This window comes from Manihot esculenta, chromosome 13 (assembly GCF_001659605.2).
Source record: "Manihot esculenta cultivar AM560-2 chromosome 13, M.esculenta_v8, whole genome shotgun sequence".
Taxonomy (NCBI): Eukaryota; Viridiplantae; Streptophyta; class Magnoliopsida; order Malpighiales; family Euphorbiaceae; genus Manihot; species Manihot esculenta.
This window is the reverse complement of record NC_035173.2, coordinates 2,867,473-2,883,712: the sequence shown is the minus strand read 5'-3', so window position 1 is coordinate 2,883,712 and position 16,240 is coordinate 2,867,473. Positions and strand designations below refer to the sequence as shown.

The following is a 16,240-nucleotide window of genomic DNA, read 5'->3' as shown; positions in this document are numbered from 1 at the left end:
TAACATAAACATAAATAAATATTTATTTTCTTACCAAAATGGAAAAAATAAAAAAATCCATCATTGACTCTCATTCCATTTGGAAGTGAGGCTGAGAGATTAGTACTCTTCTTAGGAAAACAATATATTTATTTAAAAATAAGGAAAACAATTTATATATCTTAAATTTTTATAATTAAAATATAAAATATTTAATTGTTAATAAATTTTAAAATCTTTAATACTCATTCTGTCTCATGAAAATATAGTTAAAATAAAAAATGTTATATTATTTTTTAAAATATAATACTTACTCATATTTTTCTATTATTTAATTATTTTTTAGCTAATGACTTATATTTTTCAATGGATATTGAATAGGGGTAAATTAGTAGATTAATAAATAAATAATCATTCATTCAAGAATAAATTTTAATATAGATTATGAAAAATGTTTGGAACATTGAAACAATAGAGAAGCGGGTTATGGAGTCATCTCCATCTTCCATTATTTGCGAGATTTCTAATACGTTAATTAGGAAACCAGTTTTTGAATAGTCTAGCAGGACGAATTATATTCGGTTTAAATTAAAAAATTTATCAAATTGAATTAATTTAGAAAGTTAAATTTAATTTTATTTATTTTGATTTGATTTAATTTTTAATTTTAAAAATTTTAATTTAATTTTATTTTATTAAAAAAAATTGAAAAAACTAAATCGAATCAATTAGTAATAATAATATATTATTTTCAATAATAATATAGAGATTAAATTATATTAAAATTAAAATATTTTAATTAAATTTTAAAATATTAAAAATAAAGAGTAAAAAATAAAAAATTTATTAAAAATTCAAACCGAATTAAACTGAATTAGACCAATTTAATTTAATTCAATTTTTGATCAAAATCAATTCGATTCAATTTTTATAAATACTAAAATTTCAGTCAGAATCAAATCTATCGAATACTCACCCTAAATCAAACATCAACCTCATGTCTCCGTGGGGAAAACTTTATTTTATTTTTATTATTTTTTAATTTGATATCTTTGTGCAAATCCAATAAAGAGGCTCAATAAAGTTGTTCTTTCTTCCCCACCATACACCCTTTTATTTTACTCAACCCCTCTTCACATCATTAAAAAATTCATTTATTTATTTATAATATATTAGAATTTGGAAGTTTCACAAATAAGATAAACATTGGATTCATGACATGGCGACAAAACAATGAAAAACATGGAATTCATTATCTTATATTATCAAAGATTAAAAAAAATAAAACATAATAATAATTTATAATGGTTTAATGTCAAAATTTTGTACCCAAATCATCAGAAAGATTGGGTCTCATTGGATTCTGTAAGGACTATTTACATACACATCCAACAAATGAACCAAAATGATATCCTACCATGATGGCTCACCAAGTAGCAGAATGCTTGGAGCTTACTTAACCAGCATGTCTACCAACATTTGAAGATCAAAAGGACACTGAACTCTCAGTCCAAAGTCTTTTATAAATTGGGTGTCTGCCTGTCTCATTATTGTAGACAAACAACCCATTTGCATGTTCTCAACCATACACAATACACATTATTCATCTAGCTTGGATTGAATTCGAGACTTCACAGTCTTGAATATAATTATACAAGTGAAAGAGATATGCACAGAAGCAAGCAATGATCCATGTTCCAGGTCAACCTAGTCAAGGAATGAGAGACATGCCACAATTGGGTCAACCCAATGGTGAGCACTAATAATTGTTCAGATGATCATTTGTCATCTCAGCATATAAATTAACCATTTCTAATTCAATCTCAAAGCTCATGCTGCAACTTCATTATTACTTTACTACTCTCCTCATAATGACATCGACCACGACTATAGATCCAAACAACACATTGGTTTTTGTGAATTTTGATTTTGGATCATATTGGTACCCTGCTATGCAGTTGGTTTGAATGAACTTGTACGAAATAGTTTGGAATTGAACTGATTAAGAATTTGAGTTAGACTTATGGTTATCTGATTTTAAATTATTAGCTGAATTCTCTCTCTTTCTGGACCTTGTAAAATGCATCATTGCATTGTTAAGAAAAAAAATAAAAGGTAGATATACTTTTAAGACTGATGCCTTTTAATTTAGTGATTGTAAAATATGTACAAGTTGAGTTGCAACGTGTACGCCACGACATTCAAAGCATACTTACCTGTACCTCTCAATTTAATCCAAAAAAAAAAAAAGATTTAAATAGTGTCTTTTTCAAGTACATTGCCAGAGGTGAAAATAATAACACCAACCAAAGCCTAGCCCTGTCTATCTTCCTTAAACAAGTTATTGTTGTATTCGTTACATAATGAATATTTAGTGATCGATGGCCTTTCTCCACATAGGCTGTTTTATTCGGCAACAATTTTAAAATTAATATTTAGTGATCGAAACAGTGATTTATAAAAAATTATTTCTTGTTAATTAACCATTACTTAAATAAATATCCACTCCACTGTTAAAACAGCTAATATTGCTGAATAGATTCATCCTTTTCTAGTAAAAGATGAAAAGAAAAAAAAAGATTTACTCCTCTTTTTCTACTTGTACAGTGTATTTTTGCTTCCAAGAACCTGCAAGTATACAAAATTGACATTGACACGGATCACTTAAAACAAAAAAGTGCAATGGCTCATGTGATGCTCCAAATTTCTATTGATTTCACCATTCCAACCCAATACCAGTGCTGTACACCCAATTCGCCTCAGAGACCTCAACAATCAGAAATAAACATCAGTACAAGACATGCAAGTGGAGGCTGCTTGCTCACGTGCTACTTTTTACAAGACAACACAAATCTTGCTCTCCACATTCAACTTAACAGGTCAGCAATCCTGCCAGTTAACCTTGCTTAATTTGGAGTACCAATATAGCCGCATACATTTGTTTCATCACTCCCTTGTGGCTTGATGCATGTCGTCTTCCGAAAGTTTGCTTTCTTTTGTCATGCTACCATGCACTTCAGCTACTTCCTGAATGTTATAAATTGGCAATGAGAAGTAGCAAAGAAATTATTAAACCTTCATTACTTGAAACTCTGAAATTAAATGTAGGACACAATTTATACTTCCCGTATCAAATTCTCAAAATATAACTAAAACAAATTTCAATACTAAAGGATCCATGCATTAGCTGCCAATGCTTGGAGGTCAATTTTATTTCTCATGCCTATTGTGGACCTGAAAACTATCAGCTCTGGTCTCAATATGCATCAATGATCAAACAAGGCGCCACCAATACTGACAGGTCTCACTGCATTTCTACATGCATTTTTGCCACATAATGAAGAAACTAGATCCCATATCAATGAGATTGATAATGTCCACACTTCAAAGATCAAAATAGAGTTGCTACAAGAAACAGAAATCCACTAGCCATGCATAAGTATTAGAAAAAATCCACCACAGCCTGAGTCAACCTCCCTGTCCTTTGCACATGTGAACTAACCTAAGTTTATTCATGACCAATTTTCATGGATGCTCAACAGGAAGAATTTCCAGCCAATCACATCTTTTCTGCTTACTCATTCAACAAAACTAGTAAATTACAAAGCACCATGAAAGAACAAAGAACAATTAAGTACTGCACGGAGCAAGACAACAATATGAATTTATAGTGCAGTTACAAAATTGATCTTAAGGCTATCAAACAAGGAAGAATATGCCAGTTCCATGTCATAAGCATCGCTATAGTTGTACCTTTTGTTTATTTTCAAAGGACTGTTGTTCAACCCTTCCAGAGGCCTCAGAATTGGAAACTTCACCTTTTTCCAAACTCTGCAATGAAGTTGTCTTTTCATCTTTCTTAAGATTCTGCCCAGATAAATCACCATTTACTACTCCAACAGTGGAGGAATTGCTAATGCTGTTTGCGGACTTCTCATCGACTGCATCTGAACCAGCCATAGTTGCCCCATTTTCTCTGTCCGATTCATCTTTAGGACTACCATTTGCTATTGGACTTCTTCTTGCAGCAGCCTCTTCAGCTTTCTTCTTCTCTCCTTCTCTTTGTAGTCTTCTTTTGGCCTCTTGCTCCTTTAGCTGTTTAAATCTGATGAAAAGAAAGGTTAGACCACAAACAACCATGATTGGTGGAAAATATAGCAAAGATTGCAAAACTGAAAAACCTTTCGCCCGGACGTAGCCCTTCTGGTGTCAAATTTTCAATTTGTCCAGCCTTAGGTTTTGTGGAATCCTCTGGTGTCAATTTTTCAACTTCTCCAGTCTTCATCTTTGTGGAATTTATTTCAGAAACTGTCTTCTGAATCCATAGTTGGTCTTCTTGGCTCACAGGATTCTTTGCACCTCCCAACTTCTGAAGCCACACCTGTTGTACTGTACTCAATATGTTATTTGTGAACCTGCACAATATCACACAAAAGTTCTAAAAATATATATTGAAAAATGTGGTAGGAAACAATTCCTAAAAATGAGAATGCCACACAAAGTATTCAAATGGAGATGACTCTGTTCGTAGAATCGAAGGGATTTACATCTGCTCACCAATATAGGCTTAGACCAGAAGGAACTGAAAGAGCAAAATAACCAATCATTAGTGGAAGGATCTTTGTTATTGCTTGAGAACTCTTCATGCTTGGATCATTAGTCTGCAAATAATAACAAATGTTAAAAGATGAAAGAGCAGTGGATTCTGGCAGCAAACTAATATTTTCAAACCTAGGTCTAAAGTTTACTCTACGATTGAGAAACTCAAAGAAAAAGAGAAACAAGTAGGCAAAACTAGACACATTTTCTATTTTCTTACCCAAAACTCATTCCAACCTGAGGTTTTAGCTCATGGTTTTTAGCACCAACCAAGTACCACATTAGAAAAGTTTACTACAGTAGTATTCAGTTGTGACACAAATGACTGCACCAGTTTAGCCGTCTAGTGACTTGACATGCATAGGCTTGATGCCTCTATAAAAGTTTCAAATTGTTAAAGAGTTGCTATGGTTCAACAAATGGCATTTTCACAAATAAGGCAAAATTGGAAGAAAAAAAAATCAACAGACTTGATCTAGTTCAGCAAATTAGTTAAGCTAGACACTGTTATATAGGGGAGCCATCCACATTTGCGAAATGACCGACCTGTGATGATTGCATGATTTGAACAGAGATGTATTGTGAAACAACCAGCAACACTGGCAAGACAAGATACGCCAAGGTATCAGGCCACCCAAGGGGTGGATGCCCATCCTGAGGGGGAAAAACATAAAACCATCAAGATTCAGTTCCACAATTCCAGGAGAAGAACCATCAGACATGATAACTCAACTCGAATTTAATTTATTACTTTTTACAAAACAAGGAGAAGAAATAAAAGTGGTGAATCCTAAGTAAAATACTAGAAATATCTGAAAGAAAAGAAATATATAGCCAAAAAATAAAAGAAATAGAAAAGAAAAAAAAGCAACTCTCTGCAACTGCATTACTTGATTAAATACACATCCACATTAAGAAGAGAATGATAGAATCAAAAGACCTTTAATACATAATGAATGATGGTTCAACTTATTCCTCTTATATAAGGAGCAACAACATGCTTGCAATAAATTATAATATCCACAAGTTCTAACAGATCTTTTTTTTTTCCCAAAAAAAGAATCCAGAATGAACCAAGGAACTCACAACAAAAGGGAAGAGCCAAGAGATGCCACTGCCATTTTGACGAGCAGCAATTGTAGTTGGACCAGCAAGGGATGGTATCCAAAAGAAGCCCTCAGTAAGAAGTCCCTTCATATCAGACACAGACATTCATTTAGAAGAGACAAATAAATTAAATGCCTAAGAGCCAAAATCAACGAGACAGAAACAATTAATGAATGAATAAGAAAAGAATGCTACCTCATCTGCTACATTTGAAAGGGCTCTATATAGTCCAATCCAGACTGGTATTGTGGCAAGAGTAGGTAGGCATCCTGTCAACAGAAGTAAAAATACATTAGAGAGACTAATAGTTTAGATTGAGAGGAAAAAAAATATCAAATAAATCCATTAATTCTACATTTATAGTCAAGATAAATTGCAGAAAGTGAATAGATAAAAAAGAATGAATCTATTGCGTAGAATTCTTCCTTTCTGTAATTTGTCCAAATAGAACATTTTTTTCACTATTCAGATGCTACAAAGAAATAGGAAAAGGTTCCAAGAAGAGCCTCAAAAAGAACCAGTAGTACCATCTAGGTGGCATGGGCAAAAGTCCCAGTTATATATTAAAAAAATTTGAAAACCAGTTCTCAGAACTTTGTATGTGCAACAAAACAAATAAGCTGAAGCTGATAACCTGTATTTGGAAGATTGCTTAACTTCACAGAGAAGAGGGATTGTTTATAAATGCTTGATGTTTTCAGCAAGCTAATCAATAGTTGTAAACATATGAATTCTTATCCAAACTCAAATACTCAATAAAGCATATCACTAAGAGACTATCAAATCTATAATAATCAAATAGAAGCACCTGCAAATGGATTTATGCCAGCTAGTTTATACAATCTGGCTGTTTCAAGTTGAATTCTCTCCTGAAGAAAAATACAAGCAATAAACTTGGTCAATGAAAAGGAAGAAGTTCAAAAGCTATAGAATTGCTGTTAGTTGTACTTCTTACTCACAATGAATAATCCAATATAATTCATTATTTGCATTACTGAAACAATTAAGTACGGAGTTGATTCAAAATTTTAGTACCGAGAACAAACATTCACCTGATCTCCAGCATACCGTTGCTGAATAGCCTTTATCTGAGGCTGCAATGATCGCATTGCCATTGCAGATTCTACCTGTTCAAAACAAATTTACAAACATATACAAAACTCTTCCCACTAAAACTGAAAAGAAAAGATTCAATATTGACACAAACCTGCTTCTTAGTCAAAGGAAAAGTGACAGCTTTAACAAGAACAGTTAAGAGTATAATAGCGAACCCATAAGCATAAGGAACATGCAAAGCAGATAACCCATCTTCTAAGACCTGAAATGGATTTGAAATACACAGCCATTTTAACTAGAGGATTCCTTGACCCAACAAAATTATACAAAAAAGTGAAAAGCGAAAAAAACAAACCTTTAAAACACTTTCCATGTAATAGGTAATACCAGAGAGCCAATCATTGTTCTGTTCGGTTGTAGTGGTAACTATATCCGAATTTGAGACAACTGCATCAGCAATTGTATAAAGAATACTCCCAGCTCCACCAAAAAAATCCTTAATCACCCCTTCCCCTGCGCCATCCAGCTCCGGAAACAGACCAGGTTTGAACCAGAAACGAGCGACGCAGGTCGACCCACGAAGAAAGGGTTTGTGTGTAGATAAGGAAGCGAATTGGGTGCGGGAAAGAAGAAGGTTTGAGGTTCTGGTTCGATCAGAAAAGGGGGAGAAGACGAGGTTTGGTAACGAAGAAGGCAGAGAAGTGGACATTTGGAATTTACTACAGTAATTTTGAAGGTGAAGGGGTGAGGTATTGATGAAAAAGACACGGCTTAAGATTGTCGAGGAAGAGTCTATGGCAGAAGAGTGGGCGTCTTCAGTAGAGGAAACTCGGGGAAGGAGGAGGAGACGGAGGCTTCCACCTCTGGAATTGGGAGTTTAAGAAATATGGCACGTTTCTATCCATTTTAATTATCCGTTTTTCACGTGACCTTTTTCAATAAAAATTGCGTCTGCATCTACCTCTTTTTCTGAATTTTAAATAAAATGAATTTATTTTTTGTTTTTAATTCCAGAGTCAATAATGTTGAGGGCAAGTTGTAGTATATTTTTTTATAAATAAAATATTATTATAATTAAATATATCAAATTTATTTTTAAATAAAATTTTAATATATTTAAAAATTATTTTCTCACTACCAACTTCAACAATAATGATAAATATACAGTTGAAGATTACAAAAGCCTCATTAGTATATTAAAAAGAATATGGTAAAAATATTTATTAAAAACACTTACAATAGTTTTGTTGAAATAATTTCAAACGAAAATTTAAATTAATTTTTGTAAGTTTATTGAACAAACATAAAATGAGATCTGGGCCTTAGGTTCCTACTAATACTTCCATGTTATGTGGGTTTCAGACAGCTTGCCCAAATATTTTTTGTCTTCTCATGTGCAGAAGTAAAGCAAGAAAGCCTAAAACTAAAATATGTATGAAGTGATCATCCAATAAGAAGCCCATCTTTTCACAATCCCACTAATAAAACATTAACATTAATCCTATTACCTTAGGAATCCCAAAATGAATACATTAAAAAGAAAATTTACATTATTAATAGATCTCTTATTTTTTAAAAATATATTAAAATATTTTAATATTTTAAAATATCTATTAATTATTTTTTAAAATTTATTGAAAATAAACTAATCATAGGTTTTTTATAAAATTAAAATATTAACTAATGAAATTTTCTAAATTATAAAAATTAAATAATAAACTATTTAATGATAAAGTTAACAGAAGTACTAATGAATATATTTTTAAAAAATTAAAGATATTTTAATATATTTTATAAAATTAAAAAATTAATTAGTGAATTTTTTTATAATATAAAAATTAAATAGTTATTTTTTTAAAAAATAATCCTAAAATCAAAGGACTGTAGTCTTTGTCCTACAAATAGGAAAAGTGATAAGAAATTGAAAATGTGAGGTTCATATCTTACCATTACCACTTAATGGATAAGAGAAGAATCTAGAAAACACAATTCCATTGGCCCTCATTTCTCTGTCTTGTCTTCACAATCTTACCAAAAATTTCCCATCATTACAACAATCTAGTAAACACAGAGGCTGCTCAAGATCCTAATCACCCAAGAAAGAATCATCATTCATCAATCCATGGCAGCAACTATGGCTACAATGGCAATGCTCAACGCCAAATGCTTGAGCATTAACTCAACAAAAAACAAGCCATCCACAAAACCCATTTCTCTTCTCTCCATGCAAAATCTCCCCAAAGGTCTAACAATCTCAAAACCAGCAGATAACACAGCTCTTGCAGGAACCGCCATTGCTGGAGCTATCTTCTCTACACTGAGCTCATGTGATCCTGCTTTGGCTGCACAACAAATAGCAGAAATAGCAGCAGAAGGGGACAACCGTGGCACAGCACTCTTGCTTCCCATTATACCAGCCATAGCTTGGGTGCTGTTCAATATTCTGCAACCAGCGCTTAACCAACTGAACCGCATGAGGGAGACAAAGGGGGTGATAATTGGGGTTGGGCTTGGTGGGTTGGCTGCATCAGGTTTGATGTTAGCCCCAGATGCATCAGCTGGTGAAATTGCCATGATTGCTGATGCAACTAGTGATAATAGAGGTCAGCTTCTGTTGTTTGTAGTTGCTCCTGCTATTCTTTGGGTTCTCTACAATATTCTACAGCCTGCTTTGAATCAACTCAACAGGATGAGGTCTGAGTGAGAAATTCATTTGGTTGAGGTGTAATGGCAGAAAAAAAAAAGTTTACTTGTAAATTGTAATTGCACCTTATGTTAATGAAACTCTCTTACTCCCTTTGGCTTTAATTTTATTTTATTTTTCCTCTTGTTGATTTTCTTTAATTTTAATTTTCTTGTAAATTAAATCTTTATAAATTATATTACCTCCAGGATTTATAAACAAGAGTGATTGAGTTTTCTCTAGCACTAACTCTAGGAAGAAGCTAGATAGGACGGATAGAAATTATCAATTCCACCAATTAATTATTCATACCAATATGTTAAATTCATTGCTAAATGGATATATATTGTCAATATAAATATTATTTTGGAAAAACTATTTTACATTTAATAATTTTTTCATTAAAAATTTGAGGATCAAACCATATTTCTTTTCCGATTAATCTGTTGCAGATCTTTTTTAGTTTCTATTGATGAAAACAATTTAAGCTTAGTAACTGTAAAATAAAATATAAATAAATAAAATTACTATTATAATTGAGTGGACTTGGAATTATCAGCTAGCTAGGGATTTCCATTTTGCAATAATAATTATAAGAAAAGGAAAAATAAAAACTCATTAGCATTTGCAATGGGTAACATACAAAGGAAAAAGAAAATTGCTGTAAACTTATTTTCATATAAAAACTATTTAAACTATTATGTACGATCTTAGCTCATAATATCCAGTTACCCACAACTAAAAAAGTCAAAAGTCAAAAGAATTCACTTTGGAGTTTAGACCTTGTTTAGTTGGAACAACTCAGTTAGAAAATTTAAAATTTCTAAAAAGTATGAAAATTGTTTTATTTGATTGACATTTCTTCTTGACTTTTCGGGAAGTAACTTAACTTAAAAGATGATGAATGACTTGTGATTAAGGGTTTGTTTGACCTTCAGGGGCTAAATCAAGAGGCTGGCTTTCTATGTCCTCAAGTTGTGATTGAGAAGCAGTTAGCTTGGCCTTCTTGTATCTGCTTGAACTTCTAAGAATTGCATCCAAGGACATGCCAGAAGAGCTGCTTCAATCAAAGGCAAGGGATAAAGTTAAGAGAGTGATGATCATATTGAAAAAAGACATCAATGTCTGCACTTATGTTTTCGAATGATAATGATAAAAGAAGGAATCTGTTCTCACTTACAATGGTTTTGAGAATACTTTTCCACCTCCCTCCTTTCCTTTCCAGCTGTGACGTCCTAAGGAAAATTTCAATTTCAATGAAAACTCAGCACATTATTTATTTCAAAAAAGTGAAAAACAAAACATCCAACGCTAGTAATAATACTGCAATATACACATCCAAACAAAGTTTAAGCACTAAATTAAGAAAACAAACATCTGTTACATGCTCGCTCATTCTAGACAGCCACAACAATGCAAAAGCGCAAGTGATCTGACAATAGTGATTCACTCAACTACAGCAGGTCTAATAAGTCCATAGTTATTTGAGATTACCATTTTGGGATAAGTTAAAATCTGCATTGCTCTCTCCATCCGAATAATCAGAAGAAAATGAATCATCTGATGGGGTTCTGGTGCTGGCATCTGAATTATCAGCCTCATTTGAAGAAGCCTCATTACTATCATCATTGAATATTGAACCTGATACTCCAATTAAGCTCTTCTTATGATGCGAGTTATCCACAACTTCCCCACCATTAGTCGTGGATGTTTTTTTACTATTCATAGGATTGTCATCCTCCCGTGATTGACAGCCTTTAACTCTTCTAGTCAGAAAACTTGTGGTTTTATTACTTTCCAAACTAGAATTTGATGCAGCTCTTTTACACTTTGCATGGGCACTGGTCCCAGAGGGCTTGACAGCAAGAGATCTAGCTTCTTCATGAAAATTATTAAACTTGTCAGGCATGCTAGATGGCAGAGCTTTTACCAGACTATCAGAAGCATTCAAAGGCTCCTTGTTTGGTTGACTTGTGATCTTTTCAGACTTTGAATTTGGAAATGAACTCTGAACCTCTATAGTATTGGAGTTGTCAGCTTGAGGCTTTGCTCCAACTCCATGGTTATCCTTTAACCTCTGTGAACACTGCAAGTCAGGTAAGGGACCACGAGATTGTGCATAATGCTTCTTTTTGTTCTTCCTAGCTTTCATCTTACCATCTAATATCTTTGTTTCAGTTGCTCTGTCAAGAAGCACTTCAGCAGAACCAACAATTTCATGGCTATGTTGGCTAGGCACAAAGTAATGATTAAAGTTGATCCTGTTACTTTCACAGGAAACTTCCTTATAATTAGTAGCTTCATTTGCATCGCCACTTTCAGAGGGATAAACATTGACAACAGCTCCGAGGCACTTTCCCTCTCTTTTGCTTTCCTCTCCGTGAGGTTTGACTTGGGATGGTCGAGTACTGAGAGGATCATTTTCAACCCTAATATCCTTTTCACCCTCCAGATTGAATCCATTTAATTGAATTATGGAATCTGCATTCGTCAATTTGGCTTGTTTGGTCGTCTTACCTACCTCCTCCACGTTATCAGCCGATGGTGCAGGTTCATCACCAACATTCACATTATCTTTTTTTGATTCTGTAAAATTCTTTGCATTTAAACATTGATTCTCACTAGTTTTCTTTCTTGATTTTGCATTCATATTTTCAGAATCCACTTCCCCTTTCCTGATCCGCTGCACTGATTCCACCGCATTCTGGATTACATCATCAATTTCCTTATCCATAGCCAAAAAGGAAGTACTAATTGTATCTTTTTCTGATGCTTCTTTCCTGTCATTTGAAGGTATCTTGGTTTCCCGTTTATTACCAATATTGTCAAAGTTATCTCCATTGGCAGTTTTATTAGGCTCAGTTGGAGATGTGGACAGTGCTCCACTCACTAGGTCCTTTGTTTTTTTGGACTTCTTCCTTCTCTTTGATGATTTTTTAATATTCACAGTTTCACAATGTCCGCCTTCCACATTGTTGGCTTCTCTGTTGCTTATATCAAATTCTACAAAAGATCACAAGAAGTCAAGAAATCAGCCATAGATGTCTTCTCCTCTCTTTAGCCTTTGTTTCATATCAATGGTGAAAGGAAGTAAACTAAAATAAGAAATGACCAACTGTAGAAATTTGCATACACATAATCCATGGCACTCACCTTGGGAAGAGGGCCTCATGTTTGCTTCTGGGAAAAATTTAACATGCTTTTCTTTCATAGAGATCACGCCAGGATCAGAATTTATTACACCCTGCATGTGTTTTCCATGGACAAGTTCTGCATCAAATGCTTCACCTAAATCCTTGGGGTCCCCACAATTCTTTTCTCCAACACTCACTATGTCCTTTGCTCTTTTGGACTTCTTTCTTTTCTTTGATGATTTTGAAGGATCCACAGTTTCACGATGTCTGCCTTCCACATTGCTGGCTTCTCTGTTGCTTATATCAAATTCTACAAAAGATCACAAGAATATCAACCATAGATGTCTGCTTATCTCTTTTGCCTTTGTTTCATGCTTCATAGTAATGATAAATGGAAGAAAAGACTAAAATAAGAAATGAGCAACCGTGAAAATTTGCATACACATTCAATCCATGGCACTCACCTTCAGAAGAGGCCCTAATGTTTACTTCTTGCAAAAGATTACCAGGCTTTTCTTTCAAAGAGACCACACCGGCCTCAGAACTTATCACACCCTGGACGTGTTTTCCATGGACAAGTTCTACATCAAATTCTTCATCCAATTCCTTGGGGTCTCCACAATTCTCTTCCCCAACAATTTCTCCAGAAGAAGGAACTGGAGCAATTTCTTGATTAAGAGTATTTGATGATTTCTTTTTCTTCTTCCCCTTCTCATTTGTTGGATTGACTGACCGCAAATGGACAACTTCAGGAGTATCAGCAGATGAGGCATCTAAAACGCTATCTATATTTTTCAGTTTGCCCACAAGGGAGTGCTCAGAGATCGTGGCAGTCTCAAGCATCTTTTTATTAGAATCAGAAATCAAAGTTTGATCATCTTTCAGCAAATCTTTATCTCTTTTTTTTTCCTCTTGAAATTTTCGCTTTTTCTTTGCTGCTGGCTTTGATTGTGAAGTATCTTCGACTGATCTAAAACACTGAACCTCAATGCCAGTTTTCCTCGATTTGTCATTTTGTCTTTCATCAGGTTTCTCTAGCATTCCAGTCCCCTCACTCAGAACAGTTGCACTTGGCATTACAGAATCTGTCACCTTATTGGCATCAGAATAGGAAACCATTCTTGGTATATTCTCATTTTCTGTCACTTTATCCTGTGAAATAACTATTGTCTCTCGCTGTGGCTCATTCTCACCAGGTTGAGATAACGAAGCATTGGTTTCTACTAAAGCAAGGTCAGGTATGGCAAGTTTACTTCTTTTTCTACTTTTACGTTTCTTCTTTGTATGAGATCCAGTTTCTAAAACACTTTCTGGCAGTAAGCTGTCCTGCACATCATCAATTCCAGCCTTAGGGCTGCTTTCCCTGCCTCCAGTTGGCGTTTTCTCGTTCTCATTATCACACCGTTCTCCTTTCTCCTGTGTGTGAGGATCTGGCCTATTGTCGATGTCTGCAGATTTAGCTTTTCCCTTATCGTCACCCGTATGTTCAATTCCTATCTCTAATTCCTTTAAAAACTCCCCACCCGTAACATCCAAATCTAAATGATCAGCAACAATGGATTTTTGATCCCAAGGTTTATCCATATCATTGGACAACTGTTCAGGATGAGCATCAAGGAGAAGCTTAACCCCGTGAGAATAACCAGTACTGTTGATACCCATGCAAGCAACCACGTTGTTAGAATACATATTGAGGCAATGCTGATTATCATCATGCTGCTTTGCAGTAGAAGCATCAACGCTAATGAACCAGCTTTTATTAACTCCACGAAAAGCACTTTTCACCAACATGGAATCTGATAAATGATAATAAAAACCCCTCTTTTTTACCTGAAGTTGAGAAAACATAGAAAATATTGCCCAGATGATTGACATATTAAAATATAAATAAAGTGACAACTAAAGACGCCAGTGAGCTTTAGCTCATATACAGGAGGTATTTTGATTGTGCCTTAGTCGAACCCTAACAAAAAAGAGTACACTATACCTTTAAAGAATGGATTTTAATCTCCCCAAATTGAGGAAAGCAGAGTGGGTGTTCGTGCATTATCTTCTCTGCACAATAAAACCACAAACAAATCATCACAAAATAAATAAGAACAAATTCGCACTTCAAAGTAGAATCCAGATTGTTGAAGGCATTACAATATACATAAACAAATAATTTGTTTCAAAAAAAAAAAAAAACAAAGTGAAGCTTTATGAGAATTTCAAGGAGTAAAATCTTAAAAAATCATATAAATAAAAGGGATGATTGATTACGCTTGAGATCGGAGACGGTGTCGGTGCTGGAGACCATAGTGGCCAAGTGAGTATCGAGGTCGGTATCTATGAACACGGACCGGTACGGCATCGTTTCATCGTAGTTGGAAGCTGTACTCGGTTTCTCCATTGATATGCCTCAGGTACTCACTGCGTTTAAAGAGTTGATGGGGTTTTAGGTTTTAACGTTTGGGGGTTGTGTACGGCGAAGATGCCCCCCGGTTAACTTTCTTCAAATTTCAATGGCGGCACGCAGCGGTAATGGGAAGAAAAAGAAAAAAGAAAATCTAAACGACATCGGTTGGTGTGAATTCTACATTAACAGTCGCGCCCTCGGTATAAATGATCAGGTGAGCTGCTGGCTACGTAAGATTAGAAAAAATTAATATTTAGTTCCTTTGCTATTAAAAATTTATTAATCGATACATTAATTTTTAAAAATATATTAAATATTTTTAAAAATTTTTAAAATTTTAAAATTTTATTAATTTTAATTATAAATATTTATTACATAACTTTTATAATATAAAAATTATTAATTATTTTATTAATTTTATAACACTTATAAATTAAATTTAGTGGTAAATATATATAAGTAAATTTAAAAAAATTTAAATTTTATTTTTTTAATTTTTAATTTTTATTTAAAAAATTAAAAATATTTTAATATATTTTTAAATAAAAAACAAACTAATAAATTTCATTACTCCACAACAGTCAAATATTGTTTTTCCTTATATTAAACTTTAAACGGTTTCCTGTTTGACTAGTAATTAAAAAAGAAATTATATGAACCATTTTTTATTATTAATTAAATTTGCTTCTGTTAAGGGTATTACAGAATTATTTTTTAAAAAATTAAATGTAAAAAGTTAGTTTAAAAAAATGTGCACTCGAAAATAAAATCATTTAAAAAATAAAATTTAATTTCAAGACTCGAAATAGAGAATATATACTTCAAATCACTTTAGAAAAAAAAAATCTTAGTCTACATAAACTTACCTAATAATAATTATAAGTACAAAGAAAAGAATCTCTCAAGTCTTGAAATTCAGAATTTTCTTTAAAAAAAAATCTTAAATGTTTTTTTTTACTAATGCACAAAAAATACATTTAACAAGTTTTTTCTCTTTTATTTTTTCTCCTCATGTTTGGATACACAGAAAATAAAAAGAGTGCAAAAGGAAAATAAAAACATTTCCTTTCTCCATATTTTCTCCCTCTTGCCTTTCTCTTTTTCCCACTGTTTTTGTTTGAAAATAGTATAAGATGCAGCTTAGAAAGTGATTAAGATATACCATTTTTAATTTTTATTTGTTGAGTAGGGAATATCTATTTTAATTATAAAAACAACAAAGCATCAATTTATTTGTTTAGTATTAACATCTTTATATATAAATTTATTAATATATTTTATTTT

The 16,240-nt window shown here is 33.1% G+C and overlaps 3 protein-coding genes across 4 annotated transcripts; 1 reads left to right on the top strand and 2 right to left on the bottom strand.

Annotated features, from left to right (window-relative positions):
- Positions 1 to 2,541: 2,541 nt before the first annotated feature.
- Positions 2,542 to 7,655, bottom strand: LOC110630387 (ALBINO3-like protein 1, chloroplastic). Of its 2 annotated transcripts, XM_021777863.2 has the most exons (11): positions 7,097 to 7,653; positions 6,893 to 7,003; positions 6,738 to 6,812; positions 6,494 to 6,554; positions 5,881 to 5,954; positions 5,665 to 5,769; positions 5,125 to 5,232; positions 4,537 to 4,640; positions 4,161 to 4,394; positions 3,733 to 4,084; positions 2,542 to 3,006 (listed from the first exon to the last, which is right to left on the bottom strand). In XM_021777863.2, the coding sequence occupies exons 1-11, from the start codon at positions 7,448 to 7,450 to the stop codon at positions 2,926 to 2,928; spliced, it is 1,659 nt and encodes a 552-aa protein (XP_021633555.1). In that variant the 5' UTR covers positions 7,451 to 7,653; the 3' UTR covers positions 2,542 to 2,925. The 2 variants fall into 2 exon arrangements, with proteins under 2 accessions (XP_021633555.1, XP_043805396.1); XM_043949461.1 differs by lacking the exon at positions 5,125 to 5,232 and having other exon boundaries at positions 7,097 to 7,655.
- Positions 7,656 to 8,737: 1,082 nt separating this feature from the next.
- LOC110630388 (photosystem II core complex proteins psbY, chloroplastic) lies at positions 8,738 to 9,549 on the top strand. Its single transcript, XM_021777864.2, has one exon. It carries the CDS (start codon positions 8,864 to 8,866, stop codon positions 9,443 to 9,445), a length of 582 nt encoding a protein of 193 aa, XP_021633556.1. The 5' UTR covers positions 8,738 to 8,863; the 3' UTR covers positions 9,446 to 9,549.
- Positions 9,550 to 10,072: 523 nt separating this feature from the next.
- LOC110630386 lies at positions 10,073 to 15,131 on the bottom strand. Its single transcript, XM_021777862.2, has 7 exons — positions 14,821 to 15,131; positions 14,546 to 14,613; positions 13,023 to 14,388; positions 12,578 to 12,868; positions 10,919 to 12,427; positions 10,605 to 10,659; positions 10,073 to 10,481 (listed from the first exon to the last, which is right to left on the bottom strand). Exons 1-7 carry the CDS (start codon positions 14,948 to 14,950, stop codon positions 10,340 to 10,342), a joined length of 3,561 nt encoding a protein of 1,186 aa, XP_021633554.1. The 5' UTR covers positions 14,951 to 15,131; the 3' UTR covers positions 10,073 to 10,339.
- Between the last annotated feature and the right edge of the window lie 1,109 nt (positions 15,132 to 16,240).

Bases quoted from the DNA above. Each gene is read 5' to 3' on its own strand.
- LOC110630387 (XM_021777863.2), bottom strand. From the start codon at position 7,450: ATGTCCACTTCTCTGCCTTCTTCGTTACCAAACCTCGTCTTCTCCCCC. The intron at 6,813-6,892 runs GTTTGTGTCAAT...TGTTTTGAACAG, and splicing joins TTCCTTTGACTAAGAAGCAG to GTAGAATCTGCAATGGCAAT. The intron at 3,007-3,732 runs GTACAACTATAG...TATAACATTCAG, and splicing joins CCTTTGAAAATAAACAAAAG to GAAGTAGCTGAAGTGCATGG.
- LOC110630388 (XM_021777864.2), top strand. From the start codon at position 8,864: ATGGCAGCAACTATGGCTACAATGGCAATGCTCAACGCCAAATGCTTG.
- LOC110630386 (XM_021777862.2), bottom strand. From the start codon at position 14,950: ATGGAGAAACCGAGTACAGCTTCCAACTACGATGAAACGATGCCGTAC. The intron at 14,389-14,545 runs GTATAGTGTACT...TCTCAACTTCAG, and splicing joins TTAAAATCCATTCTTTAAAG to GTAAAAAAGAGGGGTTTTTA. The intron at 10,482-10,604 runs GTAAGTGAGAAC...TGATTGAAGCAG, and splicing joins AAAGTATTCTCAAAACCATT to CTCTTCTGGCATGTCCTTGG.